Source organism: Scatophagus argus, chromosome 11 (genome assembly GCF_020382885.2).
Source record: "Scatophagus argus isolate fScaArg1 chromosome 11, fScaArg1.pri, whole genome shotgun sequence".
Classification (NCBI taxonomy): domain Eukaryota; kingdom Metazoa; phylum Chordata; class Actinopteri; family Scatophagidae; genus Scatophagus; species Scatophagus argus.
Genome location: NC_058503.1, coordinates 18934248 through 18948222, shown reverse-complemented (window position 1 = coordinate 18948222; position 13975 = coordinate 18934248). Strand labels below are relative to the sequence as shown.

General features: G+C 40.5%; 1 protein-coding gene across 1 annotated transcript in view; it reads right to left on the bottom strand.

The window, feature by feature from the left end:
- Positions 1 to 2654: 2654 nt before the first annotated feature.
- The window catches only part of ramp1 (receptor activity modifying protein 1), a 45679-nt gene continuing 34358 nt past the window's right edge, over positions 2655 to 13975 (bottom strand). Inside the window, exon 4 of the mRNA XM_046403427.1 lies at positions 2655 to 4693. Within this exon, the coding sequence (XP_046259383.1) occupies positions 4438 to 4693 (256 nt within the window). The 3' untranslated portion in view covers positions 2655 to 4437. The remainder of the gene's footprint in view (positions 4694 to 13975) is intronic.

Sequence of the window (13975 nt, the reverse complement as noted above, 5' to 3'; positions counted from 1 at the left end):
AAGGATTAGCATACATCACCACCGACAATTCATCTTTCGGAAGAGCTCAGAAATATGAATGGGGTGATAAAGTTGTTGCAGAAGTACAATCATAACCAAAGGGAGGGGGATGGTCTCTGTGTGCTGTAAAAAATGAATGCGAAAAATGATTTAAGATCAATTTTCTACATAAATTCACGCTTTGTACAGTTAGCAACACCAGCACATATTCACATATCGTTTATAACAACGAAGTCAATGCAATAAAAAAATGCAACACAAGTCAGTGTTATCAGATATATTTATATTTTAAACATATGAACAAAAAAAGTAGCAAAATACTTTGGGGCAAATATTTTGGACTTCTTCCGCCCTTGAGCCCGACCTCTCTGACCTCAGCCCATTCACTGTCCTTGGATATTATATAGTCGGTGCATCATTGCTACTGTGACAATATCTGCTGCCCTCGCAGACACATGTCGCTTCGGCAGCTGAATCTCCTCAGGTTGCCTTTCTCCTTCATAAATAATTCACCAGGAAGAGTCAAACCGTCAATAAGGTGAGTCAGCATAGGTGGAAAAGGTTATGGCTGACGACAAATCCTCTTTATTGTTCTAAGTATTTGTATTCTGGAGCATTTTTTTTTGTCATGTTTGTCATACTGATGAAAATATGTTAGAATGACGAAATGTCAGCAAAACTCTCAAACTCTCAAGGCGCGTAAAGCAACACGACGTGTAGACCTGCACCACCTCTGTGATTTGCAATTTGTTTATTCTTTCAGTTTGACCATCTGCTGAAGAAACTTTGAATAGTGCTTGTTGTTGGCCTGCTGGATGGTAACCGACTGGCCTAAACAGCATCAAAACTATGTGAGCGGCTAAGCAAACATCACGTTCACAGCAGTTTTATGTCTGTAGCCTGAGTCAATCTAATGTCCAGTTATATTTTTGTTTCAGTTTGCGTTTTTTTAGTAATTCCACTCAGCTTGTTGGTATTGGTAGGCAGCCAATAAAATTTAAGTTTGTGGTACTTTGCTGGACAAAAATGTGGCCGGGAGTTGAGCCTTGATCTCAGAATGCATCATGCTGTGTAGACAAGATGAAAAGCCCTGCGGGACAGCTGAGGAGATGAAGCCAACTAGTTAACATTAAATCATCTTTATAAACATTTGCAACATATCTAGAAACTCACATTCTCAACTTTTCAATGTTACCACAAGTGGAATGATGTTGCCAGCTAGAGAGGAATTTTGGCTGTGCTTTGCAGCATCAAAGCACTTAGTGTGAAATTATGGTCCAGATGCCAATTAATATAATAATTGAGGCTTTTATTCTTTGTCCTTGGCTACAATAAACAAAGTGACTGTTAAGTGACTAGAAAGTGTAGAAAATGCAGAATCAGGGAGGTTGACAAATCAACTGCCAGCTGAGCCTCAAACGGGTTGTATGTTTTATTGTAGTCCCCAGGTGTTTAGAGGCTCTGCACACTCACACAGGTGTTTTCAATCACTGGCTGATTAGACCTCAGCTCACGCTGAAAGTGAATGAAACCATTGTGGGAATAGTACAAATAAGAATAACAAAACTTCATTTTTCCTGTCCTGACAAAGGTAGCACAGCCAGCATGAGACATAAGGTGTCTGTTACTTGGGTAACTTTCACCGATTTGACCAGAATAAATATCTGATTTCCTTCTGCCTCCGTCCGCAATAGCAACCATGTACATTCATCTGTGCAAGGACTAACACAGCAACAGTGTGTGCATCCTTTTTCATGGCACAAACACTGAATGTTAACTGCTTCAGCATATGTGTGGCTCTGGAAGGGGGAGGCAGCACTCTCATTAACTTTCCATGCGGCAGTCTGTGTGGGGTTTCATCTTACTTTTCTTAAACTTACATGAACAAACGGGTTGTTAATGAGAGTCCTCCTCCCGTTTTGCAATATAGAGCCAGTGACAGAACTGCAGAGCAGACACACAAATCAGACTTACGTCATGACTTTGCTGCCTAAAAACTCGTTTTGCGACCTGAAGGCAAAAACAACTTAATTGCCTTAACTGGTGAATTCCTGTAACATTAAAAAATTAATAGGACGGCGTACGGCAGAACTTGCATAACCACACACTTAATATGAATATTAAGTTTTATGCTTTCTCTGTACTTAGACTTTTCACATGTACTCTTTGTTCTCTTTCTTTTCGCACATTTGCACTGAACATGAATTTCTATTGTTATAAAAAAATAAAAAGTCAGACTCAGATTACCACAGCCAATCTCTTATGCAGCCAACAGTTCTCAAGACACAACACTGTTATGATGCTGCACAATTTTGGTTGGAGTTAGTTCAGTTATTTACCGCAGTGGTGCTGGACGGGCACCAAATCGCAAAATAAATCTACATGATGTTGCTTTAATTCCTGCATATACTCCTCACAGCAGGAGGTATTTGTTTTGTTCACACTTTACTAAATATAGTGTTTTTTTTTTCTTTTTCACATTTGCACACTTCAGCAAATGACGTGGGGGCTTGAACCCAGTGCATTCATTACGACTCCATGTTCACTAAGCCATGCATACACTAATGCAGGATGCATCATTCATATTTAACACATACTATCCAAAAGCCTTTTGTGCTGTTTCACTTACTCATGAAAGACAGAAGTGCCAATCCTCAGTGTTCCAGACACACCAATCAGACATTTTATTTAACTTTCATTCATGATCACAGATTTCAAAATCCAATCATTAGTAGTCACTCCAACAGAAAATTAAACATTTCAACATGTGTTCCAAATGTTTCCCTCTGTTTTCCGAGAGCTGTTGGCATAAAGTACAAAGAAAGATCATGTTGAGGAAGTGTGGGTGTGTTTTAAAGTGTGCTTTGCTGACAGGCATGGTACAGGTCAATGAATCTATAAAAGAAAGGGAGCATTCAAAAATATCAATGAGGAAACAGTTCACACAGCACAATGTACCACACTGGGAGATCATAAATCAATAGAAACCTAAGGTCCATGATACACAAACTGTGCTTTAGGCTATGGCAATGTTCAGCAGAGATGTGCGTTGGCTAATCCATCGCTTTATGCTTTCTCTGTACTTAGACTTTTCACATGTACTCTTTGTTCTCTTTCTTTTCGCACATTTCCACTGAACGGCCTCAATTGGCTGCAGTCAGTGCAATGATTTCTATACGATAAACAGCATGGCTTAAAGAGGTGTTTGAGGGAGAAAAATCAGAAGGAATGTCAGAATTTTTTGGTTAATTAACCGTCTGCAGTCTCCAAAATTCTGCCTCTGCATGTTGGCCTTCAAAGTCCTCTCTCTCAACTGTTTACACCTGCGTGTCTGCTGGCATGTCTTCATTGTAGTTTCCTTGGTGATGGAGGATGAAAAGCTGACGAGCATAACATCATCACAGCCTGTCCAAATTGGGGCCTCGACCTCCCGCGTAGTAAACATCCTGTCCATGCTGTGCTGTCTTTCAGTCCCCCATACTGCACATCTGCCAGTCTTCTGTGGCATCATTACCTCCTGCATTTTTCCCTGCTGGTTTAATGCGTGTTAAGCTATGGAAACAAGCCTTCGTGTCCCATTCAGAGGGGAGATCGAGCTCTAGGTGTGCTGAGATATTGTGGACCTGAGGTCAGGGTGTCTGATATGAGCTGAGGAAAGGAGATAAAAACTAAAAAGAGACCCATTCCACTCTCGCTATAGCTCGACAGCGTGACCATAAGCCGTCTACATGATTTAGAGTAAATATTTAAAATATAGTACACATCTCTTAAAATCAGGTATTTGAGAGAAATTAACTTTGCGCACTATAGTCTGTGGTCTTGGTTTTGTTGATGCTCTGACAACATCTCATACTGTACACTATACTGTGGATATTTACAGTATATGTACATAAAATCTGACGTATTGGGTTCCCTAGTACAGGTCTGAGTAATTGTCCATTATATAAGTTCTGGACTGCACTTCAAACCATTTAAAGAACGGTTATTTTTACGGCCTCCAAAAATAGATATTAACTTGTATGTAGGAATCACCTCATCCTAAAGTCTCTGAAGCGGTTTCTCTCAAAAAAGTGATTTTTTATATTTACAGTACCCTTAACCTGGCCCACACTGAATTCAAGTGAGCAGCTTGTCCTCCTCTTTGCTCTGTAAACCAAATGAATGATTTCAATCCACATCAGGCAGTTGGTGTAACAATAGATGGGAGCTGCAAATGCTTTATATTGATGTACATTCAAGCATCGCTGAAGTAGGATATGGTTTTAAGTTTATCTCTTTCGGCTCCTCTTTCACGGCCAGTGAAAACATGAATTTATTGAAACCCCAATCACTCAGGAAAAGAGATCCTCTGGACACTGAGGGTGATTACGACACAACCTTAGGGCCAAAATGTACCTCTTTGCTTGAGTCTTGAGACCCTGCCCCTCCATCCTTTCACTACACGATCCCCTCGCTGCGTTTGCTCCTCCACACGACCAGGGCTGTCATGAGGAGGGTGACCAGGATGGGCACTATGATGAAGGGACCCAGGATACGGTTGGGCGGGTCCCTGAGAAGCCGTCCAGACAGCGAGCAGTCGTGGAAGTAGTGCTTGTGGACCCGGATGAAGAACTCATCCACCAGCCTGTTGGGCCAGAAGCACTCCAGCTTCAGCGCCACCAGGTACGTGCAGTTTGTCAGCTCACCGTAGAGCCTGTCAAGGAAAGGATTAACAGTTGAAAAGAATTACTAACTAACCCCCACTTCCTCTTAGTTACTGTTCTGCCTGTCGAGAGTCTTCACTCTCACACACATAAGCGTATACTTCTCGAAACATATATTGTGGTAAATGCAAAATAAGCCTACTGCTTTTCTAAAGAAAATGACAACACGCTTGATCTTGGAAATAGCAGTTGGATAGAATGGATGGTCTTGAATTTCCCTCGGGATCAATAAAGTATCTATCTATCTATCTATCTATCTAGAATGAGATGTGCAACTAGGAGCTACCAGACAGTCCAGATGGTTTGGATACAAAACACTTGTGCTTCAACATTAGAGACCCTTTAGAAAAACAGTGGAGGAGTCTGGTACATGCAGTCTATTGTTTAGACCTAGTGTGTGTGTGTGTGTGTGTCTTGGAGTTCACTGAGCCATAATTGAGGTAATGGCCCATGATTATGTTATGACTGAGCACACAGAGCACACTGTGCTGCACAAATTAAGGTCACATACATCACAACACTTAAAGGGTTCAAGCAGCAATTCTCACTTACAGAGACCACACACATAAGCACACTTGCATAGTGACAGTTGACTGACAGGTTCATTAATGTCCCCTGACAGTTTTCTACATGGCTGTTCATGGTACGTGGCTCCTTTTGAGGCCAAATAGGTTTAAAATGATTTTCTTGTGGATTTTATTTCCCCACATATTCAAAGAAATGATTGTTCACTCTGATGTAGTCATCAGTGAAGGAAGTCCTTTTGTTCTGAGAAAATAGGGAGAAAATGCAAATAAGCTCCTTTTTTTTAAAAAAAAAAAATTATGCACATATAATCAACCCCCGACCCCTTCAGGAACCAGAACAAAAACTGATCAAACTAGAGGTTTGTACTGCAGATGCTGAAAACATAAAGAGCTGCCTGCTTACATGGTTGTGTTGCTGGCCACCTTGCTGATTTAAGTCCAATATATACTCTCGTTTCAGCTGTTTCTGTTCCTGACTGCACCAGTTCCTTTAGCAACTAAATGCTCCATTATGTCCACCAATAAGTCACTAACTTTGATTGCCTGCCATTTGGTGGTGGGCAAATAGCATATGGTGGATTTATCAGAACTATTTTTTATTCTAATTCTAATGTTCTAACAGCTTCTGAAGTTGCACCCAAACAGGAGGTCTTTCTTTTTTTTTCTTTCTTCTTTAGAGTTCCTTGGCACGGGACCAGCACTGCAGAGCACTGTAGTCGCCCCGGTGGTGGCAGGATCACTCTGTCTGGGTGTGTAGGCTACCTCCCTCCTCTGCTTTATCCTTGTTTTTTACCAATCAGTCATGGAAAGAGATTAAGAGAATTCTGGTCACGCTGCCGGTCTAATGAGCGTCTGTGGTTTCTGAGGGTGTTTAGGAGACGCCTGCCAAAAGAAGCTTCGGCAGGCAGCGAACACAAAGAGTCAGTTACCAGTTCACCTCACGCAGCCACGGTCAGCATCACATTAAACCTGACTGCATGCATCTTCTCTGTGAGCAGGTCTGTGCGTGTGTTGCTGAATGTAGTCCACCATCTCACCTCCATTCGTAACTACTTCCTTTTGATCATCCGACCCTAATAAAACCAATGCAGAGTAAATCAGCCTGCGTGAGATAAAGCCACGGAGGCCACTGGTTAAACTGATGCTGTTTTCTAAAGAAATGTCATATACAGCATTTTGATCTCTGCCTCGCTTTCATCTCTGTGTTGTGACCAACACATTCACTTCTGCTGTGATGTCTTTTGTAGCGTTCACACCCTTTCAGCAACACCGTCTCTCTGTGAGGCCACGGGGCAAGTGTGTTTACGCGTATTACACGAGCAGAAGAACATACATGTATTATGCATGTATTGCACTTACAATATTTATACATCTCTTCCAATTAATAAGAGAAAGGACAGAATTGTCAGGCAGCCGTGAGCAAGGGAATAAACAATGAGGCAGCCAAGAGGAGTGCGTAAAATTTCATTTCCATTTTATTCCTGTTCTTCTTGCCATTTCTATCCTTCATGGCAGCTTCTAGAGCTGAGTGCTGTGAGCAACAGGCAGCCTGTACTCAACACTACTGACATTTCTAACTTTATTAGATTAGAAATGTATTGTACTGAGATACAGAGCTGATGCCCTCTTTTACTGTCCCCCATTTTGATACAAATTTTGCACAAAAGATTTCAGTCAGCTCAGTGATGGAGAGTCTTTTACACATGATCTATTAGTTGTTTCCTCTGTGGGACTGAGTAAACAGTAACAAGTGCAGAGTGGACGGGCGGTCACTGCTGGCGGATGAAGGAGCAGTGACAATCAAGATGAGCACAGTAGCAGATGGAAGAAAAAAAATATAAAACTAAAAATAAATTAGTTTGCATATGCTTTATTGCAGAGAACATTTTTGAAACTGAGCCTTTTGATTAAGTTGGCTGAGAAAAGCCAGGCAGCCCCATCCAGTTGCACACAGGATGGTCAGGTTAGCACTGCTGGATGTTGAGTTAGATTACATCTCCAACTAGTCTGCTTGTATGAGTGGAGGTGCCATTGCCTGAACTGTTTAAATCTCGGGACAGAGGCCGGATCGTCTTATTTAGACAAAGAAACGACTACAACTTCATACAAGACTTTCTACTCTAAACAGTAATGGAGCTACAGTAGGCACTGCTGTCTGACAGAAAAGGTCAAAGTGTTCTCTAAACTCAACATGATGCTCCTTCGGGAAGGCATTCAGCTTATACTGTAAGTCAGTGTTTATCCAAAACCTGAAATTCTTTGTGATTCCTTGCCCACATGCATAGCGTGTCACAAGCAGAATCCACTGAATGTGACACTGCATCTTTTAGAAAACGTTAAACAACTTTTACTTGCTTTTGATAACCCAATGCACACACATAAATTCTAAGAAAAAGACAGCAGATAAATATTAAGTATACGTAACAGTATTCCTGCCTCTGTTTCTGCTGTTCATCGCTTTGCCATCCATCAGAGTTGTCAGAGTGCACAAAGTGTACGTGAGTATCCACAGTCAAGTCAGTGCATGACCGCGAGCCCACTCTCACATCAAGTGCTTTTTGATTTGTTTGTGTGTGGGAGATGCAGTGTGTGATTTGGGTTGTAAAAGAGGATGTTAAAGAGTTTCAGCTTGTGAAATGATGCGTCGATATGACTTCACAGCCTTCGCTTGTATGTTTTTGGTGAATCTCCAGATGTGATAGGCAGGTTGGTATCTCAACATGAAAGTATTATGAAAGAAATTCCAATATCTGTGTGTGCAGAGAATCAACTCATAGTCACTGCAGCATGTACAGGCAGGAAAAGATGGAAAACAGTATGCAACACACATAGATGCACACTGGCAAGCAAAGGCCTAATTGACCATAGTCAATAATTTTAAAAAATATCCCACATGTAAAAGATGAAGGACAGAGGGGGTTGAATAAGCCAGGGCCATGCCTGTTTTAAGTAGTTTGATCTGTTTCCTGAAGAGCACAATGTGAATAAATAAAACCACGACGTAGGAAAGCTGCTCCAGCGACTTGAAAAAGAGTCTGGATTATTCCTTCATCCCACTGCTGGACACGCATGGAGCAAAGTGCACATGGTGGACAGATATGATGCTGGGCATATGAGGTTACATGGTATTTAAAAAATTTCAAACCAACTGATACCATGCTTTACCTCTTAGCTTGTAAGTCTCTGTCTCTCTGAAAGCCTGGAAAAGTAAAATGTAATTTGAGAAAGTCACCTACAGTCTAACATTGATGTTTAGTTTGCTGTTGCCCTCCTGACAACCTCTGAGTCATGTTATATTTAGGAGCAGTTTATATTTAGCAGTGTTAAACCCCTCTTTGAAATTACCATCAGAGTGGCAAACATCTCTTGGGTCATGCTGTGCTGCTGTGGTCAGACCAACTGTAACCCTGTGTGGAAAAAAAAACCAAAAACATTACTGGTAGATTATTTTGTACCATGAACAGCATATCTCTACTCTGAAGCTCCGTCACAGCGGAAGAAATAAAAAAATATCTCCGGCTGTGACAGCTTCCCCGAGCTGTAAAATGTGCTGCGTCAGTCCTGTCTCCGAGAATCTGTGGTTATACAAAAACTACAACAGCATACACGTTTGTAAGGCAACTTTGTTTTTATTTTTCATTTAAATGCTCCAGAAAACCAGTGAAATAATTCATCAGTTGATATTTATCGTTATGTTCTGCATCTAATAAGCCTTCCATTATTCAAACTGTACTTTCTTAATCAAATTTCATTACAATACGCTACACTAATGCATTTTTTCCTTAAATATAAGCTTGTTTTCAGACACTAAAAGCCTGTAAAAGTTACTGAGTAACTCACTTGCTGCCAGTTTTGGGTTCTGACTCCAGGAAATGCAAAGCACCATGACCCTCAGTGTCTATGAAGAGGACCAGTTATCAGTTCTGTGTGAAGAAGCCCACAAAAATGATCTGTATGAATATTTATCCCAGGGGACCTAATTTCAATTGATTTATATGCAAATCTGGAGACACTTGTATCTTTCATGTTTTTTCAAGTAGTTTTGCATGTAGTTGTACAAGTAAAAGATATGTTACTGGTATAAACAGTAAACTGAAGAGATATTTCAACAAACTGATTACAGTTTATGTAATCTGACGTGAGTGTGTCGCCTGGGCTGATGTTAGATTCCAAGTTTGAATTATTCAATTATCTCTTCTCACTGTTTATGGATTGTCTGAAGAACAGACTGATTGGAAGTTTTAATGGGTGTTTACTTTAAATCACCAAATGGTGAGATGCCATCCTAAAAATAAAATCTATAATATTTAGCTAGAAGTACCCAAGAACCAAAAGTTTAGTGAAATCTCTTCAAAGACCAGGTAGAAGTATCCCTTACCACAAAGAAACTACCCAGAAGTCAATTTAAGGACAAGATTGGACAAGACTGAAAATAGTTTTCAATCAACACTGTTACTGTTGTTATTCAGTTTTTCATTCTAACTGAGAAGAACTTCGGATAAGATGAGAAAAAGATCCCCCGGAGAAGGAAAATGGGTCATGAAGCATCAAAGAAATGTAGCAGAAGCTAAGAAACAGAATAAAACCTACAGAGAAAAAAATCTCCTGAAGATAAAAGATTATTGTCATATTAAACCCAAGATACACAACAAGGCTGATTTCTTAATTTCTGACCAGGTGTCATCCTACATCTCCTGTGTCCTGTAATGTCATCACCTTAAGCTGAATCTCATTAAAAAAAGGAAAAGAAAAAAAAGCTCCTCTTCATCGCTTGCTTTTATTGTTTCTGTCCTGTCAGAGCAGAAAGGAAGAGGTTCCTCCCTGTGAAAAGAAAGAAATCTAAAAGAAAATAGGCCAAACTGTCACAGCTGAGGACATCACACGAAATGTTCTTTTTCTTCCTACTTTGTTATTCCGCTAACCTCCTGCATCCTTTTTCCTGGGGGGGATTGAGCATCACAGTCTGTGCAGATGTGTGTGTGCAACTCTTTCCTATATGTAAGCAAAAGTATTAAAATATTCGCAAAGTTTAAAAGATACTTTTTTTCATTGGTGTAGCAGTTTCTTGTTGTTTACTGTTTACTACACACACACTCACACTCACAGTTTTCTGTCTGCTCATATCTGTTCTCACTTTTTATCCCTCCACGGCAGCCACAGCCATGACTGAAGGTATCACGTTTTCGGTTTGTCCTTCTGTTCAGCTAATTCACATGACTGTGATATCTCAGGATCGCCTTGTGGGAATTTCTTTACATTTACGACACTTGGATCCAAGGATGAACTGGTGGTCAAAGGTCACCGGGACCTGACAAAACATGTTTTAGCCATAACTCAAGAATTCATGCACTAATTATGACAAATATGACATTTTATAAACAGAGCGTCGAAGGTCAACTTCACTGGGACACAGCAAGGTTTTAATTCAGGAACAGAAGGGCACATTGTGACCATATTTCCCATTTGTGTCGGCCTTAAAGCTATGCTGACTGCATTGATCTTCTGTGCTGTCGGGTTGAACATGTGTGTGTGTGAAGCCTCTACCTTTCACAATCTGTAGCTTGTGCGCAGAGGCGAACAAATGCGAGGTGGCAATTCTACTTCCTTTCCACATCTGCTTCAAATCCATCAGCGTCAGGACGTGAAGTGATGGAGCTTGATGTGTGTTGATTTGTTTTTGACATGTTTGTGTTTGAGTGAATAATTGTGTATGTACTGTATGTGTGTTTGTGTGCTTTGTGTGTTTTTATCCCAGCATATAAATTTGCTTTTGTAACTTTTTACAGTTTATACGTGTGTGCATACAAATGCTTGTTCTGTCCGTATTAAACTATCCTTGTCAGACCTGAGCACATAAACTAACTCAGATGCTACAACATGGCTAATTTACATCACGAATATTCACAAATGTTGACTGAATTCCCCAACAGCATCATCACTGAACAAAGACACTCTTAGAAATTACTCAGAGTATCTTAATAAGCTTTGAAACAGAGAAGAAGCAAAGAGTGTAATTCATATATTTATTTTTATTTTGTGGTTAAAGGGAAAGTTCACTCTGAAATCAAAAATGCACATCTTTCCGCTTACCTGTAGTGTTTTGGTGTAAGAGTTCTGGAGATAACAGCTGTACACATGCTTGCCTTCTCTCAGACATAATGGAACTCGATGGCACTTCAATACATTTGAAAAACTGTAGCAGCAAAGTGATAATACACGTGATATTCACCTCCTGTGGTTGAAATCACTTTCTGTGTCTTCTCTTCTCAGGGCGTAGAGACCGTAGAGCAACTTGACTAATTTAAAAAATTGAAAATAAAATAATTAATTAGCTACTGGATAAACTGTTGAAATATCACAAAAATGAATGGGTAAATGGTTGGAACGCCAAGCTTTTGCCACTCCACAGAGCTGTAGTATGAATTCAGAACATCCACTAATGTCCACTTTAATGTGATTAATAGTTAAATAACACTGAGTTTGACACTGATTCAAACAAACACATTTGGAACATAATTGGTGATGATGATGATGATGAAGATGTACTTGAATTCATGTGAGCTCCGTCTTACAAAAATGGTTGGGAACCAGTGGAATATGTTATTTGCTATACCTGCTGCTATACCTACTGCACATTGTGGTGCCTGCTCATGAAGAAACGCTCACTGTTCCACTGATCCACAGGTGCTGCCTTGCACCAGCAAAGACAAGGAAGAAGAGGACCCCTAATGAGTAAACATGGATGTAAACAACGCTGGATTTTAATAACTGCACTCAACATGTTTGTTAGAACTCAAGGATACACACAATACAGATGGAGAAGATGAGAGGTAATGGTCCAGTCCCAAAGTCCTTTCCTGCTTCAGCTGAAACCCAGTGGGACCAATGAGGCTTCAGAATCTGCAGTATTGATGCAAAGGCTCAATGGCTCACTTAAGGTGGGGAAACACCTCTTGTTGTGTGTTCCTCTGAGGGCTGCAGTATTCAGTCCTGAATCAAAATGCCAGCTGGAGGAGGAAAATTTTGAAGAACTGGAAGCGTACAGCAACAAAAGAAGAGAAAAGGAAATGTCTGTTCCCTAAAGTGAAGAAGAACACACACAGTACAGGTTTCCTCTTTCCAGCAGCAGAAGAGTGTGAATGTGAAGGGAAGGGAAGACTGATTCTTCAAACACCAGCGAAAACCCATCCTGTCTGTGGCAAATATTCAAATCATTGTCTTGATGATATCAAACATGTATTGCATAACAGCTGCAGTCGCACGACAATCCAGGGCAATACTGGATGTTATCCAGTCATTAGAGCTGTATAAACATACGGCAATACATTTCTAATCACTGACTAATCAGCCGTTTAATCACGGAGGTCCACAGAAAGGGAACTTCAATTAGCTTTCCACACAACTGAGCTCACTGGATTTTTCTGGCCCGGGTTTGCACGTAACCCGATGTGAGCTAGTTCACAAAAGGGTTTTTAAATGATTACAGACAGCTGACAGGCATGCATGACTGCCCGACCAAAATACCCTCCAATAATCACACAGAAAGAAAAAGCTGTTGTAAAACGGAGCTATTTTTAAACAAAGAGCCCACTTGAAAAACAGAGGCGAAGCCAACGGGAGAGAATTAGGCCCTCATTAATCAAAAACATAATATCAGCCTTTGGGTTTATTGGGAAAACAAATCTGCTGTGTTCTGATCCTGTTTACATTTCGCCCCAGGCAGGTTCTGAAAACAAGCTGATTTGACAGAATTAGTGGTCATGTGATGTTACCTTAGCTTACAAGGTCACCAAAATAATCATACAGCTTCCTTTCTGAACATGAACAGTATATGTGAAAGGAGCATGAGCGACATCATCAAAGTGCGACGGGCTTAACGTAAGCTACGTGGATTAGTAAGCAGAAGAAAAAAGATGCACTATTTGAAACTTACTCGTATGCCAGAAAATATCCTCCTCCTTGGAGAATTTGTGTCTAGTTTGTTTACACACCAAATGAAAACTAAAGAAAGTTGTTTTTGCAGTGTTTATGAACTATGCATAATGCAAGAGGAGTTCTGTGTGTGTGTGTGTGTGTGTGTGTGTGTGTGTGTATGTGTGTGCTGCCACGCCGAACCCAGCAATAATGTGCCACAATTAACCGACCAACCCGACAGACAGAGCGGATGGATGAGCAGATACAGCCTACAGGCCCGTGTGTTACTGAGGTTGGCAGATGGATCGACTAAAGCAAAAGCATAGTTAATAGACCTCATGCATATTCATAGGCAGAGGATTATCTCGAGTTGTTCATGTTAAAGTTTTGAGAAAGAGATGGAGGGCAGCTAAAGTTGTTTTTTTTTTTATCAAATGCATATTAGTGTTGTTGTGGAGCTCTGCTCTTGCATATTTATGTCTCTCACATCTCAAAGAGAAAACACAATTTATTTAAGGAGGGTCGTCATATTCTTACCTTCTTTTTATTTATTTGCAGACGGATTACTGGAAATTTGTTGTAGTTTGGGAGAAACTGATGAAGCTTTTGAAAAACTGCCTTAGTACAAGCAGAAGGTTTTAGAAGTAGAAAAGAGTAAAAAGGTTAGCAAAAGTGGTCAGTTACACCCTGTTGTTTGACTGCTCCCACATCCTGACCAGGTAACCCTTCATCAGTGCCACCAGCCCTAAGTTCCAAATGTGTTTATTTGAATTTATTTCAAAATGGATGTTATTTAGCTATCAATCAAGTGAAATTCAAACGCAGGCTTCA